The 26,376-nt window shown below is 43.8% G+C and overlaps 1 protein-coding gene across 9 annotated transcripts in view; it reads left to right on the top strand.

The window, feature by feature from the left end:
• The first annotated feature begins 1,623 nt into the window (after window positions 1-1,623).
• The window catches only part of GAB1 (GRB2 associated binding protein 1), a 116,244-nt gene continuing 91,491 nt past the window's right edge, over window positions 1,624-26,376 (top strand). For 2 of the 9 annotated variants that reach the window (XM_032464137.1, XM_032464144.1), the window contains exon 1: window positions 1,629-2,557. In XM_032464137.1, coding sequence (XP_032320028.1) covers window positions 2,486-2,557 — 72 coding nt within the window. In that variant the 5' untranslated portion in view covers window positions 1,629-2,485. Of the gene's footprint in view, window positions 2,558-6,882; window positions 9,330-14,506; window positions 14,711-15,880; window positions 16,589-26,376 lie in introns of those variants that run through there. The other 7 variants (XM_032464110.1, XM_032464149.1, XM_032464152.1 and 4 more) reach the window with 7 other exon arrangements.

Genomic DNA, 26,376 nt, shown 5'->3' on the forward strand with positions numbered 1-26,376 from the left:
ACATGCACACTGCCTGTGGGAGAAGTGGAAAACAAATTCGATGATTTACTTTTCATTTGCAGGGCTTGTGGTAAAACCTGAGTGCACATTAAAAAATTGTTTTGGTTTATTAGTTGCCATAAAAATTACACTCACTTGTATTCTAAAAAGCCTTAAAATTTAAGAAAAGCAATGAACCCCCTTGCTTGTTTTTTCTCTCTCAATCCTCCTCATGATTATCCATTTGATCCTTCCACAAAACAAGTCTGATTCTCCTCTTTCTTCACATCTTTCAAATCTCTGCTTAGCTGCCTCTTCAAGGAAGACTTCTCTCATCCTATCTGACCTAGCTGTTTGGTTATTCTTCCAGTTTACTGTTTATTCCCTCCAGTGCACAACACTTAATCACAATCTGCACTTGTACTGACTCCGTTCACTATGCTAAGCCACGGCAGGAATGTCACTCCCCATGAGTGCAGGGACCTTTGTTTGTCACCACCTACTTTCCTACTATCAAAGTATAACATTTCAGACTCAAAGGAACTCCTGAATATGAAAGTCGTATTAACAAGAAAATGCCTGAGGCCATTTTTCCCCCAGAAATGTTCATTTATCCCCTACTATTTTTACCATTTTTATCTGGTTTTTTATATTACCTTCTAAAATTTGTTTGGGGGCTTCGTTTCGCATACAAAATGTTAAAGATATTTCTATTACAGAAATGGGTTAAACTCAGGACCAGGTATCATAATTGTAAAGCATACACCAGCAAGCAAATAAAACTAGGACACCCAGCAAGTTTCCCTTTTCTGGTCCAACATCCCAAGGGTAGATTTTAAAAAGCAAAGTCAACTGGAAGAAACTGGCAACAAATAAAGGGAACGTGAGAGTTCAAAATGTCCCAGGGATAGATTCAACTAAATCCTTTGGCCCCACTAAGCGATCCCACCCCTCCGACAAGGCCGCTCCGGGGACTAACCCAGGCCAGCGGGGGAGGGTTCCTCTCAGATCTCTCTTCCAGGATGGTCGCCTCGGCGCGTCCCCCAGCGCCCTCGTCCTCCTGGACCCTGCCCTTCAGTCTTGAGGACAGGGATCCGGAGGTCACCGACTCTCCAAGGCGCAGAGGTCTCCCTCCCGGCAGTTGTGCCTTTGAAGGATGTCAAGTAGAGAATTACCCCACCCCACCAAACTCCTGATCTCATGCACCAGTACAAACTCAGAACTGACACTCGGCCAAGCCAAGATGGCAAACCCTAGACTGAGCGAATGAACGTTCCTCGCTCCTCCCGGAGCCCGAGCCGCGGCCACGCCGCCCTCGCGAGGTCTCCTGGCCTTTCCCGGAGAGGAGTCCTCTGGGGGCTCCGGGCGCAATCGCCGCCCGGCGGCCGAGGACCCGGCTCCAGCTTCCCGAACTACAGATCCCAGGGTGCCTCTGGGACTCCCGCTCCCTCCTACTCCCGCTCCCTCCCTCCCTGCGTCTCCTCCTCCCCGGCCCTCGTTGTTTTGGCTGGAAGCGCTCCGGCGGAGTTTCAGAGAAAGTCTGGGCAGAAACCGGAGCCGGCCCGAACGTGGGAAGGGGAGGAGGCAAGGGAGGAAGAGGGAGCCAGGAGGCCGGGAGAGGGAGGGATCGGGGGCCGGGCTGCTCCGAACCTGCCGCGCGCCCCGGGGTGGGGGAGGCGGCGCGGGAGGAGCGTGAGGGGACGGGACAGTGGGCTCGGTCCCCGCAGCCGAGCGCCTCGTTCCTCCGCCGCTCTCCGCCCTCTCTCTCCGGCGGCGGCGAGCGCGGACCCACCCTCCGGCGGGACCTGCGCCCTGCCCAGCGACGCCGAGCCGGCGGCTCTCTCCGTGGCCCGGGACCAGCCCTGCGCCCGCTGCCCACGGGACCCTCGCGGCTTCCCCTTTCCCCTCCGCTGCCCGGCGCCGCGGGGAAGTGACCCACCCTCCCCGAGGAGCGGGAAGGAGAGGATCGCGCTGGGCGCACGGAAACCGAGAGCCGGCGAGCCGGAGTGGGCGCTGCGCGGGGCATTGTGTGTGTTTGTGTGTATGTGTAAGTGTGTGTGTGCGCGCGCGCGTGCAGCGTCGTGTCTGTCTCGGAGAGCGCTCTGGGAGGTCCCGTCCCAAGGGGGCGGAGCGCAAGGGGCCGAGGCTCCGGCTCCGCGCCGGGGCAGAGTCCCGCTGAGCCCGAGCGCTGCTGAGGCGGCCGGCGGGACGGCGCGCCTGGCGGCTGGGCGGGCGCACTGAAGGGAGGCCCGGCCGCGGCCCCTGCCCCGAGGTGTTGGCCTCGGCGGCGCGTTGGCCTCGGCGGCTCAGCCCACTTCTACTCACGTCAGTGGATCTGCCTCCGGGAGAGAAGCTCGGACGTGGAGAGCCAGCGCTCCCCGTCCGCCCCGTCCGCCCCGTCCGCCCGGGAGACGCCGCCCGAGAGCTAGCTCCCCGCGGTTGCGCGGCCGTCCGGCGTCGGCGGTGTCGGGAGCGCGCCCGGCCCGGAGTCCGAGAGGCGAGCACCATGAGCGGCGGCGAAGTGGTCTGCTCGGGATGGCTCCGCAAGTCCCCCCCGGAGAAAAAGTTGAAGCGTTATGTAAGTAGAGCACGGCTGCCGCTCGCCTCCCCGGGCAGCTCACGCGCGGGCTGCTGCTTCCACTTAGTCCCCATCCCTTTCCCCTGGGCCCCTTCCCCGGCAGGCTCGGGACCCGGGCTGCACGCTCACTCCCGGGCCTCCGCTTGGCCGGGCACCTTTCTTCCTCCAGATTCCTGACATCCGCCCATCGGAGGGCCCGGCATTGCCAGCTGAAAGCCCGTTGCATGTTTTCATTATTCTTTTTAGCAGGGGTGAGGTAGGGGGAGAGCATTCTCCTTTCATTATATCTGCATCGAATCCTTCAGGGCTGCAGTCCAGTAAATTTCCCGCACTGGGAAAACCGCGGAGGTTTTTGAACTCACCAACCCTCTGTTCGGTCCGCGTTCCCTCCCGCCTTCCTCTGGAGTTGTTAGCGGGAAGCGGGCGGGGGACCGGGGAATTTGGCCTTAGAGACGAGCATCTCAGATCCGCGCACAGGGAAAGAAAAAAATTATTACGCGCCCTACCGTTTGCCTAGCAGGGTTCACGTTTTGGCGGTTTGGAATCAAGGGACATTGGAGTTTGGCCTGAGAGCTTTGGCAGTTTGCTGCAGGAGGAGCGCGCTGGGGGGAGCCTGGTGGCTGATGCTTGGACGCTTTAGATGCGCTGTCAAGCCCCGCAGGAGGGAACAGCTGAGGCCGGTCAGGATTTCTGTGTCTTGCGGTCCTTTCCCAGGCCACCAGGGCTGCTTCATGGTATTTGAGTAATTGATACAAGATGCTGATTATGTGTTAAAACGTTTTAGCTGTTACGGAAAAAAAATTCCTTGAAAGAACCCACCTTACTTTGATGGACATCTGTGTCCTCTTCAGGGGTCTGAGAGCTTATCCCCTTCTCCCCTACTGGTTCTTTTGTCGCTGCCGCCTGCAAAGGAAAGAAATGACACTTTTGCCCTGGCATATGGAGCAAGTATTTTTCTAGTAAAGTACGTTTCGAAAGCAAAATGCATGCCCCTTTAAATATAAGTTGACTACCAGGGGGGCGACGCTTTCCAATGGAACCTGTTTCTTGTTAAAGGATATCTACACCCAGTAAGAGAGCTCGAGTTAATCCTATTAGTCACTGTTTGTATGCATAGAATCGAGTGAAGTGCCATATTTAACTTCACCGACAACTCACCAGTGAGTTTTTGGTTTCCTTTCTGCCAGAATTTGTTATAGACAAGTAATTCTCATTTAAGGACTTGATGCCACAAATCCTAAGAAAGTTCTCCAGAGATTTTGAATCCTTCCAAATCCTTCCTCTCCACCCATCACAGTTTGCCTGAATGTTCTGGTAAATATGCTAACTTTATTCCAGGAATTGGGGAGAGACTGTTTTTCAGCTGAGTTCTAAATAGGAGGTGGTATGTGTGTGAGAAGAGGGGATAGGGTGACCGAGAGATGTAATTGTTTTGAGATGGCATGGTTTGGGAAAGTCATAGACCTAAATGACTGGGTTCTTGGGGGAACTAAAGAGCATGACATTAGCTGAAATAGGTAGTGATAATAGAGGTTTAATGTGTCCTTTAATGTGATTGGTTTATGGCTCTCAAAAGATGCTGAGCAGTGGACTAGGCATGAGGAAAAAAGCCATGCCTTTCAGGCTTGCAATTTAATGTAATGCAAACCAGGAAGAAAATCAGCCCAAAAGATTATGTCTTAACAGTGACCAAAAAACGGGGGCATTTAAATTTTAAAAAATTTATGATTTCATTTGAGCATTACAATGTTTTATGAGGTTGGTATCATCTGTTTAACAGATGACAACACAGTTTGCAGAACCAGAGCATGCCAGAGGCCAGATATGAACCTAGATCTGCCCAGCTGACCAGGCTTTAAAAGGGTAATGACGCTCCCCTAGTTCATTTCAAGTGGCGCTCAGGCTGGGTCATCTGTCAAGGGCCTTTTTGTGAGTCGGTGGATGTTGGTTGAGCAGCATGCATGCCAGGAAGAGGCGGGCTGTGGATCAGAGGTGCAGGCTTGAAGGAACAGAAGCCGAGCCTGTGGAGAAGGAGCCAGCAACGCGGAGTGGTTTCTGATTGTGTGCCCAAGCTGAACACTAGAGGTGTTTTCAGAGATGTTTTGAGGAACAAGCTGAATGCAGCCTGAAACCATCGGAAGACTTTAGAGAGACAGCAGGCTCCCTCAGTTGTCATCAACAGAGGGAAGAAGATGCCTACCAGCTGAGGAGGGGCGGGGTTTTCCTTGCCTGCTGGAGTGCTAGAGTTTTCTTTCCGCAGTAGTGAAGTGGGTGGAGATGACCCAGGGAGACCGTGGGCAGGGTGACCATTAGAACTGAGAAGTCCAAGAGGGTGACTGGAGCCTTATAAGTTAAAATGAGGCTCGTCTTCTATTTACCCTGTCATGTTGGTTGCCCAAAAGATTTTGACGTTCCCAGGTGATTGCTGTTTGGCTGGGTATCCAATTTAGGTCATTTTTGTTAGAGCAGCTTTGCCCCTCAAAAACAGAGGCATCTCCTATGCTTGTTTTGTGTTCACGTAAAATCTTTATTTTCTAGATGAAAGGAAACATCGTTGGCCACCCAGTAGGCAAATGGTGCTTGATAATAGCTTTGAATGAAGGGGTTTGCTGTGATAAGATACCTCGGATGTGTGGGACTATCATTGTCAAATGTGACTTCAGGGAGTTTGTGCATTGATTCTGCTGGGGAACATTTGGCCCAGGGGACTTGGACAGTTGTCTCACTGTTTACAGTATTTATAGGGTAGTCCAAGCATTGGTTAAGATGATCCATAAGGAGTGTCAAGAAATTGTTTCAGTTTTGTCTTTAAAGGCATTGCAAGTTATGGCCCCAATGCATCTCATTTACAATTCCATTTTATGTTTACTGTTTCATAGTCAGCAGCATTGTTTTTGCACACTAGTGTGTTCATCTGATACAGACACTTTTCTTGAATTTCCTAAAGAGTGTGAAAGTGGCGTGAGAGGGGAAGACTAGTGAGTAGGTTCTCTAGTCTTTTTGTCTTTTTTTTTCCCCCCTGTATTTATTTGCAAAAGAGTAACAACCTCTTGTCTGTGTTCCATCCTCTGAATTTTTTCAAGTCTACTTAACTGGAGGTGAAATTTTTCATGCTTTCAGTCTTGCTACTACTGTGTTGCCGTTCTCATCCTGTGTTCTATATTAAACAGCTGCTGTTTTACTCTGTTAAGGACCTGAGTAGAATCATGTACAGATCAGCGTCTTTAGAGTTACAGAAAACAAGTCAACTCTTGGTAGTATGCTCTCAACAGTGGCGCTCAGATTTTTTTAAAGAGCTATTTAAAGAAAAAGCAGCCCTTTGAAATAATGGTGGAATTTTCATCAGGACTTGAAATTTTAGCTGAGATAAAATGTAAGTCTGAGAACAAAGGATTGCTTCAAGCCAGCTCCCATATCTCTTCAGGGGGAGCGTCCCCATGGCCTGCCCCAAGCCCAGACAGCAAGTTTGGACTCCTCCTTGGCCCAGCTGTCCGCATGGGGCAGGTGTGCAATCTCAGCAGGAGAACCTGCTTCTGAGGCCAGAGCAAGGTGGCCTGCTAGCTGTCAGCCGGCCAGCTCTCGGGTGTGTAATCTGTAATCTGCACCCAGCCTGGGCTCTGGTCTTCAGCTGTCAGGGAGTAGGATGGTTCTTGTCTGGACTTCCAGAACCCAACCCTGGTTCTGGGAATGGGATCAGAACAGAAATAGCCTCTGCCTCTTGGACAGGGAGGGGGCACCTGACATCTTACTTGGCGGAGAGAGGAGTGGAGAAGGCAGAATAACAGCATCTCCTTGGTTCAAGGACAGCCCAGATCTGTGCTAAGCATTACGTCCCTGCCCCATCATGTCCCTACAACGAAGAGCACTGTGATGTCTGGAAGCTCTCCCTGCCCTTTTTTGGCAATTACCAGTAGCAGTCAACAGATTCTGAAGCTTTTGCTTACAGTGGCTGAAGGAGCGTAATTATACTGTTGAAGGAAATTTTTTCTTGCAACCCTAACAGTGAACATTCCATTCAAATTTCTAATGTCTTCTCTTTACCTTTTCCAGGAAGGCAGGAGCATTGTTGCTCTTAGGAGCTAGCAATTACATTAAATCTTTATGGAAGTTAATGATAGTTAATTCTTTTGTTGTACCTGGGCTTAGTGATAAGTACCAAACTCTCCACGTAAAACTGGCTGAATCCCTAAATCTGATTGTTGTCTCTTGGGATTCAAAATTACTGTGAGGAAGGTGTATCAGTTTGGAAGTAGTTTTGGAATTCTGCTGTTTAAAAAAATTTTTTTTTTGAATTGATCATCTTCAAACAGATACAGCAGTATGGCAAGAATTATACTTGGATATTCTGCTTGACAGCTGAATCGGTTATTTCAGTGTGTTTTGCCATAATAAGTCTGCTTGAAAAATAGGAGAGCAATACAATGGCAGAGCACTTTTAAGTCCGAATAAAATTGCATATTTTGTGGTTGACATGAAAAGCATGTAGATAAGGTCTTGATTTGCAGATTGAGGAAGTTTAAGAGGTGACTAAGTGCCAGCGCTCCTAGTTTTCTTACAGAGACACACACTAGCAGGGCATCGTAGCAGGTGGGTTACTGCTTTGTATTTGAAGGGTTTCGGGGAAATTGGGCTGTGGTGGAAGGAACCCTGGACCAAGTGTCAGGACCCAGGATTCACCTTGCCTTTGCCGCTTCCCCTGTGATCTTTGGACCCTTCTGATCCAAAGTTGCCTTATCTGTAAAATGCGGAAGAGTGGGCAAGACGTCTACATTCTAAACTCTCCTGCCATCTAATACGCCTCTTCTCAGATGTTTCATTGGAAGGGAGGGTGGATGAGGAGTTTCTCCGTAGGCCTCCTTCTTTGGGGAAATAAATCTTCATTTCTTGTTCATCTTAAATAATCTAGTGAATGTATTAGAACTAATTAGGCAGAATTCTTTGGGACCCTCCAGCCATCCCTTAATGAGATGCAGACTCACTGAGCCCAGGGCTGCACAGTGCCTGTGCTGGGTGCTGTGTCTGTTACAGAGCGGAGGCTCACCAAGGTATCTGTTGACTGAATAAATAAACAGGTGTTTCTGGAGCTTTTGTAAATGTACCATGTGTGGAATACAGTGGTGGGAAAGGCCCACTCCCGACCTGTAAGGAGTTTCTAATCTGTTTGTGAACACAGGCTATAAATTGCACGTTCCTTTAAATCATTTTATAAGAGCCATGTTTAAAAGGCCATGTATGATTAATTGCCAGATGGATGATACAGACAACAATTGCTTAAGAGTTCAGACTGAGAGGGGAAGGCGATGGGGGCTGCCAGAGAAGGCTTCACAGGTGAACTTCAGGCTCTATTCTTGGAAGAATCCAGGTACTGCTGACGGAAGTAGTGAAATCGTAAGGGTGGCCTGCTCTTTAAGGAAGAAGGAGGACTTTACTTTGAGTTTAGACATCCTGGCGAAAAGGATGGAACACCTCCATTTCAGGCATGGAGTTTGGACTTCAGCTGTTAACCTACAATTTGAGAAGTTCCTGTTTCTGCCATGACCTAATGCCCCTTGAGGAGATCCTGACCACGAGTGAATTTTCTGTCCCAGGCTAGAAACAAACCAAACAAGCCAGCCTGTCCGGTCACCTGAACTTATTAAAATTCCAAGGGACATGTGTTATTTACAATTTCTTTCTGTCTGTTTTAGACGAAATAATTCATTCTGGCAAGCGTTTCGTTTACAACAGAGAGGGAGCATGTTCTGGTGGGAGGGAGAATAAAAGAGCCTTTGATTCGATTGCTTCTGAGTTCCAGCAGGAGGGCCCGCGCCGCCTTGGGCTAGCGTCTTATTTTGGACTTGGGAAGCCATCTTAGCCCAGCTGTGTGAGTGCCAGCTCGTGTTGGAGGGAAAAGAATAACACCATTGGATCACGTTAAACCCCTGCTGCCTGTCGATGGAAGGGTTTCTCTCATTTCACATTCCTGGCATTAACTTGGTGGCTCATTTCCCCCAAGTCAGAGCTCCATCTGAATTTGCCATTTGAACTTGGATTGAAGTCATGAGGTTCCTGTGACTCTATCTCGGCTGGTCTGTCGACTGAGTACAGGAAACTTACCAAGTTCCTGGTCTCTTTCGGCTCCCCCTCTTTGGCCACCCCACGGGCACCAATAAAATCAGCATTCTTCTCTTCTTTAGATGACTCCTGGGGAGACGTGGCCCATTGTACCTTGGATTTCCACGGTCATTAAATCAGTAGCCTCTTCGATTGCCAACTAAATGGCTGGGGGAGCCTTAATGAATTGTAGATGGCAGCTCAGGCCTGTGGAATTACAGGGAAAAGTCATTTTGGGAACCGGAAGTTGTGACCATTCCAGGCTTGTCTGTGTGAGCACCTTAAGTCAGACACGAATGCCTTCACTGGGGAAAAAAAAGAATCTTTTCTCTTTTAAGCAATTCTTTTATTTACAGCAACAAAATGCTCCCTAACTGAAGAGGAAAATTCTCATTGCTGAATGTGTCTAAAGTAGAACCTAATTGCTTTCGACCCTCCCACAGCCTGCTTTACAAAAAAAAATAGTTAAGGCTCTCCACTGAAATGCATGCTTGGTCGTTATCTCGGTTACATTAGCCCTTGAAGCAGTCTGATTACAACTTCTAGCTGCCAAGCCCTGTCCTGCAGCATTATCTGGAGCAGAAATTTTCCATGTGGTTGTTTTTAGCAGAGCAACTATATGCACACTGCCCGGGGAAGATGTAAGTTGCAAAGAAACAGAGCTGCTAGAAGGGGAAATGTGAGTGATCTTAATTTTTTTCCTACTGTTTAATTGTTCCTTCCTTTCTGTGTGTTTTAGGAGTTTTTTATCCTGTTTCTAAACTGAGTTTTCTTTTATTTTTATATACTGGAAAGAATGCCAAATGTACCACGAGTTTTTCTTACAGTGGTGTTTTTTCTTCTCGCAGCTTTTTTCTTTGAATTCAAACTTGGCCTAGGTAATTCCCTGTGATTAAAAAAAAAAAAAAACACAATGTCCTAAAAGGGAAAAAGCAAATGGGTACATTGTTCCATGAATTAAAAACAATATACGGAGAGTCCAAACATTTCTCTTCAATGTAAAAATCTTAGGTTTTTTTTTTTTTTGAAAGGAAGAAAAATACTAAACTTTGCTTTAACTATCCTGTTCATTGTTTTTCTTTTCCCTTTCTTATTTATTTTCCTTTGTTTTGACTCATGTAGTTAAAATTTTTTTGGAAAAGTTTTCTATGTTGTTCTTCTTAAGGAACGTCACACATGGAAAAAGAAAACATCAAAATTCCATTTTACATTTCATCTTCTGGTCTGAAAAAGGGAAAAAGTGTCAGTTAACTGACTTCATGTTGCTTGGTTGAATTGAATATTTGTCATTATTGCCTAGAAATAATTTAGCTATTATATGTAGGTAAATATAATTTTAGTTAAGAGGCTTGCTTTTGTGAAATTAAAAAATGCAGACAGTAGCATCAGGAGAAGATTGAGAAGTCAGTCTATTTTTCTTGTCATTTTTATCATTGTATTTAATACCTTAGTTAGTCAGTTGCTATAAAATTTTATCTGCTAACTTTTTTAAGTGGGAGAGAGGTAAAAAAGCACTCCTTTCCCCAGGGGTCCCTGCCCCTCTTGTCCTTTTCCTCCTTGTTTTCACTTCTTCCTCTGATCTAGAAGCCTCGCCACTAACATCACAAGGTATTTGTGTCAAAATCATTGCCCACACATTCTTTCACCTTTTCTCTAAAAAGAGGGAGTTATCTATGTCCTGAGACGTGGTAATCAGGACTAGGACTCATTCTATTCCACCCAGCGTGTAGACTGTTTTTCTCTCCTGAAATGCAGTTTTTAGTTATTGCCGTGCTGGGAAATGCGGTCAGGCCACTTTCTGACTAGCAGAACTCCTCCCTGAAATGACTACCTGGGTAAAGAATTAAGTACCTGGTGTGCTTTCTCAGCTCCAGCTCATCACACATTCCCATCAGTGCCTCGGCCAGTCAGAGAAGCCAAGAGGAAAATGCTTCTGGTTGGAAGGATGACTACTTGATTAGCGGGAGAGAAGGGCTTTCGTCTTTGACTCTTGGAAGAGCAACACTTGGTAAAATGCTACCTCCAGTGGTTGAATTCCAGTGGTGTTACGAAGACCTTGACGAGGAATGCTGTCCTCATTCAGTTAGGGGAGAAGTATTTGAACCCCTTACCTTCTGGCAAAGTTATAATTGACCCCAAAGTCATGTAGGAGGATTGGATTTTACAGGCCTTCCCTGACAATTTCAGATTTCGGTGTTTGAAGTATTGGAAAAAAGGTAAAGGAAATACTGAGCTAGTAAGAATGCAAAATATTTGGGAAGTTAATTTATTCCTGTTACATAAAACCAAAGCCTTCACAGGGTATACAGATACGTGATTTCTCTCTAAAGAAAAGTGCACAGAATTAAACTGATGCTGTTGAACAGTGTTCTTTTTTTCTTTCCCTTCATTTAAGCAGTGAAGTAGTCAAAACAGGAAAAGCATGCCTGGTGTATTTTTATTTTAAATATAGTTTTTCTCTATGATTTTCGTAATGACCCACAGTATACATAGTAGAAGGTGTGTACACATGATCTGTTTACAGAGAAAATTGTGGCTTCATTTATCATTCTTTGATGTTTGTAATAGGATATTAATTTCCAGAGGACAAAGGCTGCATTTGTTCTGTGTCTAAACTGTGCAGTGTGGTACCTGGCACAGTCTCTCGAAGAGCGTGACCAAAGAGTTGTAGAATTTTAAGTCCAAAATTATAAATCATCAAGTTCAATGTTTCTCAACCTTTTCCAACCCATTTCTCTATCGCGCATTGTTTGAGTGTCCTGTGTTTTATAATCCAGTTTTATTTTCTGCGATTCGCATTCCAAAAACAACAGCTATATTAAATACCTTTCCCAGTCACGCGTGTCTCCTTCTCCCCTAGCTGAGAGGCCAACCTCCTCTTTTTACAGGGAATGAAAATTAGCCTCTGGGAGACTAATTGATTTGTCCGAGGTCATAGAGGTTAACCAGCTGTTCTGGCAGGGCCAGATCTGTCACCTCTCAGGTCAGACCCTTCAGCCCTCGAGGGAGTGCCTGCTGAGAACAAGGCGCTGCCAAGAATTCAGAAACGGACCGAGAAGGCACTGTCTCCACCTTTCAGGAGTGTATGTGCTACTAGGGACACAGGATGCACCGAGTACTGCAAATTGTATTATGATCTGTGATGTGTGAGGCCAGACTCTAGACGAATTCAGCTGAGTTGCTGAACACTGGCAATCCCCTCCCCATTCAGTAGAGGGGGATGAATTCTGGGATCCTTTTAAAATTTCATGATGGTGGCAAGAGAGATTTCACCAGGACTTTAAAAGATGGATTCATTTTCAGAGATGAGGCTAGGTTGAGACTGTCTCTATTCCTCCCTTTTCCAGCCAGACTCCTGGGTGGGTTGTATACATGAGGCTGCCCCCACTGTTGGAGATGACCAATCCATCTTCTCCAAACATGTCCCCTCTTGGGCCTTCCTGATCCCAGGCTCTGGTGTCCGGAAGCGTTGGAGTTCCGAAGGATTCTGGTGCTGCTAGCCCTGGATGGTCCCTCCTCCCACCTCTCACTGTTAGTAGGTCACCATCCATCATGAGTTCATAAACTTTTCTGAAAATCTGATAAAAACTTCATGTTCTCCATTCCCCCAGAATTCTGACAAACGGACACGCAAACGTTATTATCATCTTGCATGTGTTCTATCTCATCTTTAAAGTCTGTCTGTGGGTCTTAAAGGCCAGTTAAATTGCCCCTGAATTATATGTAGATGATCTGAAGATGCCGTTTCAGCCCATTTCTCACACCACATCTCTGGATCTGACTGCTTAGACCCCCGCAGCAATGCGGAGCCGGTCTGCCCACTGCAGGTTTTCCCATCCTCTCCCTCAGCCCCGCCCTCTTACTGTTCCCTCTCTGTCAATCACGCCACCATCCCTTCCCCAGTGGCTTACACCATATGGTTTTCTTTGTTCTCTTCTCATTCTCCACACCCAGTGAGCAAATCCTGGCGGTTTTGCCTTCCAAATATCTCTTGACTTACTGACCTGTGTGTGGCCTGAGCTGCCTTTCCCTCCTGCTAGATTCTGCAGTGGCCTGTCCATCTCCCTGACTCTGTGCTTGGGCCCCTCATCACCGTCCTCATCAAGGCAGCCAGCACGGCCTTTGTGGAACACAGACCTGGTACTCCTGGCCCCCAGTCTGAGGCTGTTCTGCTGCGTTCCTTTGCTCTGAGGAATGCCTGACCCCTTCTCTTAGCTTGCACTGCTTTCTGTGATGTGGCCTCTGCACACGCACCCTCCTCACTCACGTGCTCCTCCCCAGCTGTCCTGAACTTCCAGGTCCCAGATTGGCCTGGTGATGGCTCCTGCTGGCCTTGGCGTGGACTCTTCTTTCCTCCAGGAATCCCTGGCCGTCCCCTCTCTGCCTCCACAACCAGGCTAACAGTGCTTATTCTTCCCTCTTCTCCACCCTCCTGTCCCCCGCCCCCACCCCCGCCTCCCCTGAACTCATACCACCATCATCACTCACACGCCCAGACCCAGTGGGCCGAGAGCATCTGTTCTGTTCTCCTCTGATGCTCTGCTGCACAGCGCCTGTCACACCGGGTTGTCCTTGTTTATTTAATTCCTTGTCTCCCCTTTCTATGTTGGGGCCATGTTGTGATTTTTCCTGAGCCCCAGATACTTTTGCCTTCATGGGTTCCCTTCCTCTACAAAAAAAGAAAAATTATATTTTTGCAACTGGGTCTGTATTAAGATGAATGTATAGCAAGCTGGATGTGTTATTAGATATTCATTATTCTTATTATATTCATTTTTAATACTAATTTTTTTAAGAAAGGGAAGACATGGTTCATGGGCTCCTAAAAGTCTCGTGGGCTCTAGCACCTGATGGATACCTTGGCTCTGTTAAGTGGATGTAAATACTCTGGCAGTAAAGTTGACAGCACACTTCAACACATTGATCATGACAAGGAAAAGTGAGGTGCCCACACAGTAATTTCCTTATGTGGCACTTTTGTAGTGGCTTGAATAGCTCCTGAAAACCATATTAAGATTTTGTATTGCAGTCCCTGGTAATGGAAAAATATATTTTAAAAAACAGGATGGTGGACTTCAGAGGTGTATATTTAATATACATGCATGTTTAAAAGCAGAAATCATGAGACTTTCCGATGTCAAAAATGTTACTTGAGCTCATTTACTAATATGAACATTTCTTCATAAGGTGTCTGGGTAGAGCATGGTTTTGAGTTGGAGGTGATTTTGCCCCTGCCGGGTACACTTGGCAGAGCCTGGAGATGTTTTTGGTTGTCACAGCTGGGGGTGCTACTGGTGGCTGGTGGGTAGAGGCAGGGCTGCTGTTAAACATTCCATAACGCAGAGGGCAGCCCCGCAACCAAGAATAACCCAGCCCCCAAATATCAATCGTGCTGGAGGTAGGAAACCCTCTCGTAGAGGAATCCCTCATAAAGCTTGGTTCCTACGTCTGTATTATTTATTTGGTTTATTTCCCTGTTTCCATTAAAAGCCATCACTCAGGTGCAGGACTGGGTTGCAGCCCTGGACCCAGGCATTTCCTTTTCTGGCTTCAATAAGATTGAGAAAAAGTCATTGAAATGACTGAGCTTTTGAACTCCAGTTCTGTACTGTGCAGCCCTGTCACAGAGGTTTTTGTGAGACACAAAATCTCTCCTGGTCAATGGTCTATTATCATTTAAATCTTTCCCCAAATGCTCAGTTTTTTGGCCTGTGCTAATCCTAGCCCAAGTACAAGCAATTGTTGTCTGGGTGGGGAGGGGGATGCTGAGTCATTTATTCATGATTTTTATTACCTCTTGGCTTGAGTATCTCCATTCATTGTTCACAAGCTGCTCAGCTTGTTTACTTTTTATAAATTACATGTAATCAGTCCTCTCGCAGGTCTGGCTACTGTAATTGGCAGTAGCCACAGAGCAGGGCTGACGAGTCTGCATTTGTGCTGACATTTCACAGCCAGTTCAGGTTCTGCCCTCCAAACTTTCCTGCCTCTTCCATGTGTATTTCAAAAGGAAGGTGGACAGAACTGCTTCGCCGCTCTCCCTTCTCAGATGCTCTGACGGTACTTATTTTTATATAGATATATAATATGCAATGTATAGATATATAATATACAATATATAGATACATAATATAATGTATAATATGTAGAGTCCCTGTGTTCCTTTGGTGAAGGAGGAATCAAGGGTTTGGGACAGTGGTCCTCAAATTTCCGTGTACATCCCAATTGCCCAGGTAACTTCTGAAATGAAAATTCTGAAGCCCTACTCCCACCTTCTGAAGTTTTTAGTAAATATAGGTAGAGGTCCAGAAAACTGCATTTTCGAACTCAAATCCCTGCTGATTCTGATGTAGGTGGTCCTTAAATGATACCTGAGAAATGCTGAGTTGGGCATGGAGAAAAAATGGGAGAAGAAAGAAAATCCAGTAGAAGTAAAAATGTATAAAGAGTGGAGTAGGAAGGTAAGAACCAAAACTCAGGAAAGTATCTTCAGCTTTTTTTTCTGTGAGGTAAGGGAAATATGCTGTGATGCTTTAAAAAGTGTATATATGTGTTTAGTGTTTTCTTGCAGTGACTTAGATCAGATTCTCCCCTAAAGAGGGCATATTTAGAGGCTGACAAAAGTGAAAGGGAATTTTTAGAAAGGTTAGAATATGAGAAAGAACCTAAGCATCGGAACGAAGGTGTTATTAAATCAAGGAAGGTATTATGTAGGTATCGATTTAAAAAAGAATGTGCGTTCCTGAATCAAGAGTTTAATGAATAGCTTAAAGATGAAGAGTTGACGGAGGATTAGTTCTTCACCCGAAGTTCTGGTTATTCTGGTTATTGGATCTGAAAGCGTATTATTAAAATACAGTCCAGATTTCCTGGAATAGTTCTAATTTCAAGTATATTTTCCCTTTGTCTTTTGAGTACATGTCTGGTTTGCCCTAACTTTTCATTACTTGAGATGTGGTTGATTTGTAAAAGACCATGAAAAGAATTCTACTTGATTAAAGAAGTTCTTGTTTTTCAAATTTCTCTCTGTCTTCTTTCTCTCCCTCTCCCCACGTTTAATGTATATATTCTATTTCTTTTAACCCAAACTTTGATTGTAAAGTCCATTTTAGAGAAAGAGAGTGAGAGACAGATCAGACTCTATTTTAGAAAATTGCTCAAGAAGTGAACCAGGTGGGAATGGTTATTTAATCCTAGCAGAGGAATAAAGAATTTATTTCCAACTACCTACTGAATTTAACTCTGTTTCTAGAAAGTGATCATTTTTTGATACATTATTTCCTTAGGGGAACTTTATGATGCTATTCCTACCTTGCAGAAAGATCTTGATATCCTCCTCCCAAAGAAAAGGAATTTGGGGCATTACTTGTAAAATGATGGCTGTCATCGGCTTTTGTTGAATCCATCCTCATCCTGCTCTAACCATCTCTTCATCAAAGTGTTCCTTTTTTGCATTTACTCTACCCAAACCATCTCAGTGTGAAAGTGTTCATTTTTCGGTGCTAGGATTGTACTGTAGGACTTTTCCACACTGTGGGGGCATATTGAGGAGCTGGCTGATCTTTCCTCCCTTCCTTCTTTCCCCCCATCTTTCATGCTCTCCCGTCTCCTCCATTTACTTAGGAAGACGTCAGCCTCTTAGATACTCTGCCCATCTTCCCGCAAGATCTTACAGAATCTTCCTATCTGCTTTGTAAGTGTGGAGTATCATTATTGTTATTATACAAAGTGTCTGCCACACCCTCTCGCTGCACCGAGAGTTCAAGTAAGTTTGGTTAGGAGATCACTTTGCTCCCGAAGTGAATAGAAGGGCTCTTGCTGGGCAGTGGTGGAGACCCAGAACCAGCTTCTCCCGAGAAAGGCTGGACGGACTCCTGCAACTTCTACTCCCCATGAAGAACTGAAGGCTGGGCTCACCCCTTGCTGTCTTCATTTGAGGTGACCCTATTTCCTTGTTTTCCTGTATTTTTTGAACCGTATACTTGGTAGACCTCTTTTCATATGAATCTCTTGATAGTTCTGGTTATTTTTTCAGATTCTTTTTCTGTAATTTATTCTAACCCATATGTTTAACAACATAGTGATAGATATTTCCAACGAATATTTACATTTGCCGAAAACAAGTTATAAGTGCTCTTAGGGGAGAACCACAACAGTAAGTAGTCATCCAAGTGCAGCATAAAAAAAACATATACCTTATGAATTTTCAATGGGAGTATATTAACTTAAAAATTTCTGGTTTTGGTGTAACATATAGGAAAAAAGTTATAAAATATTAGGTAAGCAGATTTATTGCCCTTTGTATAAATTACTAAAGGGAAATATTTCTTTAATAATTAAATAAGATTCATCACTAAAGTCAATATACATATTTAGCCTTGTATGATTTTATGTTTACTTGTATTTGAACAGAAAATGTGCATAGATTAACTTAAAAGTCATAGTATGTTGGTAGTTTATTTCTGTTTCAATTTTTAATACTCAGCCATATTTTAATGCTTAATATCTGCCTACTGATATCAGTGATTCTTAAAGAACTAAAAGATACTCTTTTATGGTAGCTTTTATGCATGCTAAATATTTTTACAAGTGTGGTTTTTATTCCCAGCTTGGAGAAATAGTTGTATGCTGAGAAATCCATGTTCTTATTAGCTAAGGGATGTTGGAACATGGATATCAAAGTATTTTTTAATGTTTCCACTAAAATTCTAGCTTTGAAAACACTCATATTTGTTTTTCACATGGAACCTGTTGTATTTCTAAACCGTACATTTCCAAAGCAGAATAACTTTTTGTAACTTTGAGATTTTTATTGAAATGCTTAAGAAGAAAATGATTCAAGGAAGATATTTTTCTTAAAGTAGTGAAAGGAGAGAAACTTATTACTCATCCTATTCTTAATGAGAAAAATGAAGACCTAGGGAATCGGGGCTAAGGACATACCCTGAATTCAAGACCAGTTGCTTTCGACAGACAGGGGTAGACATGAACACTAGCGTCCTGAAGCCCCATGCTGGTGCCATTCCCAATCCGCCATATCCACCTCCTTCTTCAGGGGGTTATCATCCCCAAAACTCACTTTGACATTCTAAGAGCATTTTAGCTGCCCCTTAGAGCAGTTGCAACATGGTAAATTCACCCCAGTCTCTCTCTTTGTGAAAAAAATTTATTTCTAATTGTCAAAACACATAACACAAAATCGACCATCTTAGGCATTTTGAAGTGCGCAGTTCAATAATGTTAAGTATATTGGCCTTGCAGTGCCACCCCGGTCTCTTTTGCTTCTCCGTCTAATCTCTAGGTTTGGAACCATAGGGAGAGGCTTCGTATCAACACCTTTTGGGAAGGCGTGCGCTTCACCTATGTTTGCTCCTTCATTGTAGTAGAAAGTTCATTATGTGGGATTTGCTCACCTGATTCACACTGAAGATCCTACTTTAGTGCACATTTGGAAATCCCACACCCCTCTCTGCCTCCGAGGAAAAATTCTTTCCTGATTGTAGATTCCGAGCTCAGTTTAATCTTGAGCATATGAGAGTGAGTCACCCCGAGTAAGTATGTAATCCCATTTATACCTTCCTTCCAGCCTCCCTTTAATTTTGAAACTGAAGGTACTGGATCCTGATTTCCTGTATAAGGTCTGGTGATTTGGGGCCTAATTTAGGGACCAGGCGATGTTCAGGTTTTTTTTGTTTTTTGTTTTGGAACCAGCACTTTCTGTTCTACTGACGAAGCTGCATGGCCTGCGTTTTAAAATTCAGACTATGTGTGGAATGCCTGTGTGGATGAAGAAGCAAGTTAATGCTTTTTGGGGAGGCAAGGAGAAAGGAATGAAAATTTTGAGACAGTCTGATTTTGTGGGGGAACTTTGAGATTTTTAGAATACATCCAAACCCAAGATGAGGAGCTAGTTGGCTTTGTGATCTCTGTGCTCGAAGGAAGTATTTGGCTCTTGGGCTAAAGAGATACTGTTGAATAGGTTTATTAACTGATAAATTAATAACTTAATAAACCTGACTGTGATTCCAGTTATCATTATTTTCACAGTGCGTGACCACTAATCCCATTGCTTCATTTGTAGAATGAAACATGTCAGTTGAAAGTTAGGTTTAAAAGAATGCTTGTAAAGTACTTGGAATCTTTAAGGTACTTTGCATATAGCACTTGAAGAATGTCAATCATGAATGCCTGTATTTTTACAGCTATAGAGGAATATGGGAGCTGGAGTGACTTGAGCATCAAAATATTCCTTTAAAAGGCAACATGGTTTTGAGCAAAGCCGTTCTCCCTGAATGCTTATTTTAAATTCTCAGTCATTTAGCCAACAGTCAGTAATCTCACTTAGCAAGTGTTTGGCACGCCTGTTTTAACCTGCACAAGTTCAGTTCACACAAAGAGAGGGAGGGAGGGAGGGTGGGGTTATGTGATGGAAGCGCCCTGTCAGCCTCATTAACATATTTTGAATAACTGTATTTGAATATCTGCCAGCTGAGCTAGGCGGCCTGGAGACCTGCCAAGTGAGCCATGGGAATTTCTGGGAGGGGAATAGAGATTCTAGCCTGTAAAATGTTTACTTTTCCTTCTTGGAGGGGAAGCATTTTCCAAGATGCTATTTAGAATATTTCCCTTACCCTCCGAACAAAATGACCTTTTCCTTGGATGAGTTGGAGTTCCTACTCCTGGTTTTTGTCTTTGCAGAATTAGCCCTGAAGCTCTTTCTGTGAGCCTCGCTGGAGAAACTCTTCTGCAAGCTTATCATGTGAGCACGAATGATGGGAACAGGACAGACAGGATGAACTAGGGCGCCTGTAGAGTCACCTCCTCCCCAGTGGATGCTCAGCTCGTAAAGGTGGCAGCCTGGCTCAACTCTGTAGAGTATAGAAATGGCCTTAGAAAGTTCTCATTTTGTGGCCCTTATCACATTTGACTTTGCATTGACACCCGTCTTGCTGAAACCACAACTTGAGGCTCTAAAACTCGCCAGGGGAGTAGTCAGTTGAGACCAGGGGTTCTCAGGTATTTGGAGGTAGCGGGTTTAAGGGTGAGGAGATGGGCAGTGCCTATGTTTCTTTGTTCTTTAGTTCTCAGTTTGGGGGGCAGGTCAGAAGAGAATCAAAATCACCAGGGAGCTTTTTCAATAACCATTCACTTTGATTTTTTTTTTCCAGTTTCCCTATTGCAGTGGAGGGTGGATAGGGATGACCAACGAGGTGGCATTTGAATCTAGACTCTGTTGAAGCTGTGTGTGCCTGCCACAGCGTGGCAGTTTCCACAGTATAAGCCAGTTTGCTGCCCTGCCTCATGCTCACTCTTAGGAATGGAGAGATACAGCCTGATGATATCACTGCTCACTCCTGTGAAAGATTTTGAAACAATATGTTAAATGTACATTTTGTAGGATTGTCCGAAAAGGCTTTTTTCCCTGATTTGTTTTTTTATTTATCTTTTCAAAGATGGTCCTTAAGACTTGATTTTTCAAAACCACAAATAATGGGTATCCAAAATAGAAAAGAATGGGGTTGGGGTGGGTATAGGTCGGTGGTAGAGCACATACTTAGCATGCACAAGGTCCTGGGCTCAATCCCCCGTACCTCCATTTAAAAAGGTGGAGGGGACCAGGAAAGAAAGTTTGATCATAGTTATTTAAAAAAAAAAACTTTAACAGATGACAACCTAGGAAAGAATTCTGATATATTAAACCAAGCCCTAATTTTTTAACAACTATTATAATGAGCATATATATATATACATTTTTTATGCCAGTCATGTGTGTGCATATATAAATATATTTGTATGCTTTTGAATTTCTAGACTGAAGTTACTAAATTTCAGCTAGCTTTTCTTAAACCTCACTGATTTCTTTGTGATTTTTTTCAGTGTCATGTATGACTGCTATATTTACAGTCATCATCTACTCTTTAAGTGATTATGTAAATACAACTTTGATTCTTAATAGCTTTTATTTTTTCCAATTGATTCCTAACAGCCTGTTTAAAAGAAAAAAAAATTATAGCTGATTGTAAGTAATCATGCAATTCATGAAGCAATGTAGGGTTAATATGAAAAACTGATTATCAGTTCAGTATTTTCCTTTTTTATTATAAAACGTTAAATATTGTATTCTGTTGTGTCGGTTTATCCTGTTAGAGAATTACTTATGGAATGTTACCAGTTTCACCATTTAGTACCTCTTCAACATCTCTGCGGGTGGTAGACGTAAGATCTGTTTCTTAAACAAGTACATGCATGAAACTATAAAACAGTTTATTCAAGTCACATAACAACACTGGTGAAACTGGAGTCCTGGCACTGAGCGCACATTTAAGCTGATAGCACGCGTGTGTGGGAAGAAGATGCTAGTTACTGATAATGTCTTTAGAATGTGTTAATATTGTTAGGTCTGAATATGACTTATTTGGTTAGGTGTACCAGATGAAGAAAGCCTAAACGATGTAAAACCTAAACTTTCGTGTCCCTTTTCATTCATTTTGGTGATTTACTAGTTGGTGTTTGTGGGGATGCACCTGGTCACTTTCATTTGGTATGCTCCATATTTGCGATAGAAAGTGCCAGGGGAGAACGGGGACCGGAGAGGCTGCAGGTGTAGTGGGGCAGAACCCATGGAACCAGTGCTGCGGCTTGTCCTACAGTCAGCTCCCCCTGTACCTCCCCTGGCTCATTTACATGTTATATAATCCAGACTGGCTCGTCCTGTTTGGTCAGTTTGTGATAAACTGCAGAGCTGAGTAAACCTGGGGTAACATTTTATATGGCTTGAGAAGTTAACCAGTACTTGAGGTGTGAGGTAGCAGAGGGGCCCAGCTGTCAGGTGCCCTGGGGGTCGGCCCCCTCCTCGGGGGTCCTTTTCCGTTCTCTCTGAGGAACAGGAAATCCATGTGAAACTATAGCAACGCCTGGTGGCCTGGCCTGAGGGCCCCTCCTTGATGCTGATGGCACCCAGCCTGCCATGTCTGATACCAGAAACAGCTGACACTACAAGCAGGTGGTAGCTGTGTCCGTTAATGAGTTTTGTACACAAGCAGAAACAGACAAACCCATCCAGTGGAACCATTTGCACCTGTCTACGCCCAGTTTGAAAACAGTGAAGGAGGAACACAACTTAGATGTCTTGTTCTGGTCCTGCCTCAGCATCCAAGGAGAGAACATGTCCATGAGCATTTCTGACGCCCGTGCACTAAGAAGTTAAGCTGACATACAGGGCTTAACACATCCCCAGTTACAGGGTTATTGGGTTTTCTAGAGCATCCTCTGTCCTTGTCTGTTAAACTTTATGACAGGTGTGTATTGTCTCGTGTGTGAGTGCCCTAAACCCCCTGTAGGGCTGTGTGTCCCATTCAGGATTGAGTGTGTCCTTCACATATTCATCGCCAGGCTCCTATCTGGAAATTGGGATCTCCTGGTGGATGTGAAAGTCTTCCCTGGAATGCCTCTCCTCTCCTTACAGGGCCTTTCTGAGATTGGCAGAGGTTCTCAGGGCCAGAGGGTGTTTGTCAGCCTAGCGTGATGGTGATGACCTCCCCCTGCCCTGCTAGTTACAGTCTTTCACTCTCACCTGTACGGATCTTAGGGCTTCTCTTTGAGCCAAAAGACTGGGGAACCCTAAGTTAGAAGATCTAAGTTTAATAGCAACCTGCTTTTCCCCCATGACTTACTCTTAGTTCCAAATATCCTGAAAGAGGTTCTTATTTCTGAAGGTCAGGCAGGTTGCAGCCTGCTTGATTTTTCAGCATCTCTGGTTTAATAATAATTTTAGAGAGTAGAAGAGGAAATGGTTCTTTTATGAATGTGGCATAAAACTGTATGGCCTTGTGCAAATGATCTAACTTCATATGAATCCTGGCTTATAGACAGAGGCTTCCTTTGTTTAAGTAGATTCACCACTCTGTCCTCTGAAATAATGAGAGGGAGAATTATTCTATATATATCATGTAAATTAAAAAAAATCAGAATTCAGAGCTGGGAAAAATTTCCAACATTTCACATTGTCTGATCCTGATTTTTTTTTTTTACATTATTTTTGCTGTTTCAGATTTGCTTTTATTGTTTGAGATAAAAAATACATTTTCCTGTTCTTCTGTTCTGACTTTTTATTCTTGAACTGAAACCTACATCCATGGAATTACCATCTTCTCAGTGTTTGATTACTGGAGTTTATAATGAGAAGATAGAACTTTAGAAGACAAAACAGAAAATAAAATTGGTTTAGGACAAGGAATTCTTTTTGGACATTGCAAAAATAGCAAAAAAAAAAAAAAAAAAAAGTAACTGGCAACACAAACTCTTTTTCCTGTAAGTTTCATTTTCCCAAACCCTTGCCATCATGCTAAAAAAAGTTTTCTTGTGTTGATTTTTCTCATAGTAAGAATTTTTTTCATGTGCCAAAATTTTGTTTTTCATGTGATTTCTACAGTAATTTGGGTCTTACTGAAAATACATCTTTTTACAGTACAGTGGTAAAAGTTGTTGATAATAAGCCAAAAGGAAAGTTTAATGTGAACTTCTATGCAATTTATAGCGACTAGGGGAAATTAAATGTACTATCCAAGGTGAATGAAGTTAGATTATTGTAGGAGAAATATCAATTCTGATTCAAGTATGAGTATGTATTTCTAGTTTCAAAAATTACATTTTTTCGTTTCCTACCTGGTCTTTTCCCCAAGGATACATATTTTTAAGACTTTTCTATCAGGCTAATATAAGGTGATGCTTCTGACTGAGCCAGCTTAATGGAATGGCATCACACTTTCTTTGGGAATAATTAAGAAGGGAGATTAAAATTCAAGCTTTTTGGAGGGACCAGTTGGAATTCTTGAGCAACAGGGTACCTTGGAGCATGTGAGAAAGTAACTGAATGCTTTTTAGGGGATGGCAAGCAGTGTTCTGCATCTCAGCCTGATAGAAAATAAATCATGTTTTGGATACTATTAAAACAGCATGGATCATTCATCCTGTCATTCCTTTTAGGAGATGATTTCAGAAATCCTCAGTAACATCTTGTTCAGCAGCTCATTCTGACTCCCTGACTCACCTGTAGGCTCTCGCTGTTTGTTTGCTCTTTAAATCTTACAGTGGCCTTTGACCAAAAGTAATAAAATGTTATGTGACTTGGTATATCAGTCAGGATTCTCAGCTGTAAGCAACAGAAACCTCTGGCTAATGTCATCAGAAAAAAAGTTTCTGAAGGCTGCTAGTTAGCTCACAGTTTCCCCAGGAAAGCTGAGAACCTAGCTCAGAAGCTCATCAACCAGGAACAAGGCCACTCAACTGGTCCAGGGAACATACCCCTAACTGCCTCCTGGGCCGTGACCATAGGCCTGACACCTTGCACTCCCAAAATCACTGACATGACCCACCAGATACCGCCACTCCTGCTTCTGGATGCTGCTCTCACTGCCCCAACCCTAGACCCAGGTCTCTGTACAGTACTTGTTTCTTGAAATTTCTTGAGATTCAAAATCTGGGATGAATATTTTTGGTGGAGCCAGTATACCTGATCATATGCCTGCACTCTATTGCAAGGGGGCTAAGAAAGCAATCATCTGAAATTGCCTGCTTTTGTAAAATTAGAGTTAATGATTTTTGCAAACATAGGAAGGGAAATTCAGATGCTGGGTGATCTAAAAGAATCATGTAAGTCTACTACACCTGTTATATTGCAGGTAGGGGTGAAAGGATTGAAAAGAAGGACAACAGCTACCCGCCCACAGAACTTCAAAAATAAAATTTCTGCTACTGATAGGTATGAGGAAAAATGTCATCACAAAACTAATAATTTCTTAGCAGATTGTCCCCGACTTACGATGGTTCGACTTAGGATTTTTTAACTTACAATGGTATGAAAGTGATAACGCATTCGGTAGAAACTGTACATTGAATTTTTTTTTCAAATTTATCTTTTTATTTTTTGTTGGAGGGGAGGTAATTAGGTTTATTTATTTATTTATTTGTCTTTAGTGGAGATGCTGGGGATTGAACCTAGAACCTCATGCGTGCTAGGCATACGCTCTACCAGTGAGCCAGACCCTCCCCCCGAAACTGTACGTTGAATTTTGAATTTGATCCTTTGCGGTGCGATCCTCTCTCATGATGCTGGGCCAACAGCAGCCTCAGCTCAGAGTCAACCTTGCAGTCATGAAAGTAAGCAACCAAAATGCACACAACCATTCTGTACTTCACTTTCAGTACAGCATTCCATACCTTATGTGAGATGTTCAACACTTTATTATAAAATACGCTTTGTAGTTAGGCGATTTTGCCCAACTATAGGCTAATGTTAAAATGTCCTAAGCACACTTAAGGTAGGCTAGGCCAAGCAATGATGGTCGGTAGATTAGGTGTATTATATGCATTTCCAGTTTATAGTATTTTCAACCAACAGTGGATTTATCAAGCTGTAAGTATTCTCATTACAGCAGCCTCCACAGATATCAATCAGTATTCCTGAATGGGTTTTAGAAAATGATGGGGAAAACTGAGAGGTTTGGGGGTAGATGTCCTTTCTTTCTTTCTTTCTTTCTTTCTTTCATTGAAGTATAGTCCATTTACAGTGTTGTGTTAATTTCTGGTGTACAGCATAGTGATTCAGTTATACATACATATATATATTCCTTTTCATATTCTTTTTCATTATAGGTCAAGATATTGAATATAGTTCCCTGTGCTATATAGTAGGTCTTTGTTGTACATCTATTTTATATTTAGTAGTGTGTATTTGCAAATCCTGAACTCCCAAATTATCCCTCCCTTCACCCCCTCTTCCTTCCCTGGTAACCATAAGTTTGTTTTCTATGTCTGTGACTCTGTCTCTGTTTTGTAAATAAGTTTGTTTGTATCTTTTTTTTGTTTGATTCCACATATGAGTGATATCATATGGTATTTTTCTTTCTCTTGCTGTCTGACTTCACTTAGTATGACGATCTCCAAGTCCATCCATGTTGCTACAAATGGCATTACTTCATTCTTTTTAATGGCTGACTACTACTCCATTGTATATATAGTCCACAACTTCTTTATCCAGTCATCACAAGGTTATATGTCCAGAGCAGAGTCTGTCTTGGATGGGCCCTGAGCAGAAGGGCCTTTTCCTAATTAGGCACAGCCTCATCTTGTCCATTCCTGACACAGTGTGATTTCTGCTTTGTCCTGGGGTGGTGAGCTCTCCTTCCTCTCAGTCCTGCTGTCACTGCTACAGCTCTCTTGTTTGCTGGTCCACTCCCCGCAGCCCACGTCAATGCCATTCACCTCTGCCTGCACTAGTTGGCATTGGGATCTGTAAAAAAGGGTAAAAACAGGGGAGAGGAAAATGAAATCTCTTCCTACATCTGCTTTTTTGGTACTTGTTCCTGTCCCTCACCTGCTTTCACCCCAATGATGAAAGAATGCAGATGGAGGAATAAAGAGGAGAGAAATGGTGCCTTACGTTTTGAATACTCTTTTCCTTTTCTGCTCATTAGACCTCTCTCTGCTCCCCACTAACCCTCTCCCCTATTTGCCTCTCTGACCCTTCAAAGTCTGTCTTCCCTACTAGATTATAAGTTCCTGGAGGATAAAAACCACATTGATTTTGGCCTCTGCTGCACCCCCCAGGGCATAGCATAGTGCCTGACATACAGAAGATGCTCCAGGCATGCACGCGTAGCAGATGAGTGAGGAACGTAAGGTGGTTTGGCTGGGGGCACGGAGCACTGGAGACTGAGCTTTTATTT

This window comes from Camelus ferus, chromosome 2 (assembly GCF_009834535.1).
Source record: "Camelus ferus isolate YT-003-E chromosome 2, BCGSAC_Cfer_1.0, whole genome shotgun sequence".
Classification (NCBI taxonomy): domain Eukaryota; kingdom Metazoa; phylum Chordata; class Mammalia; order Artiodactyla; family Camelidae; genus Camelus; species Camelus ferus.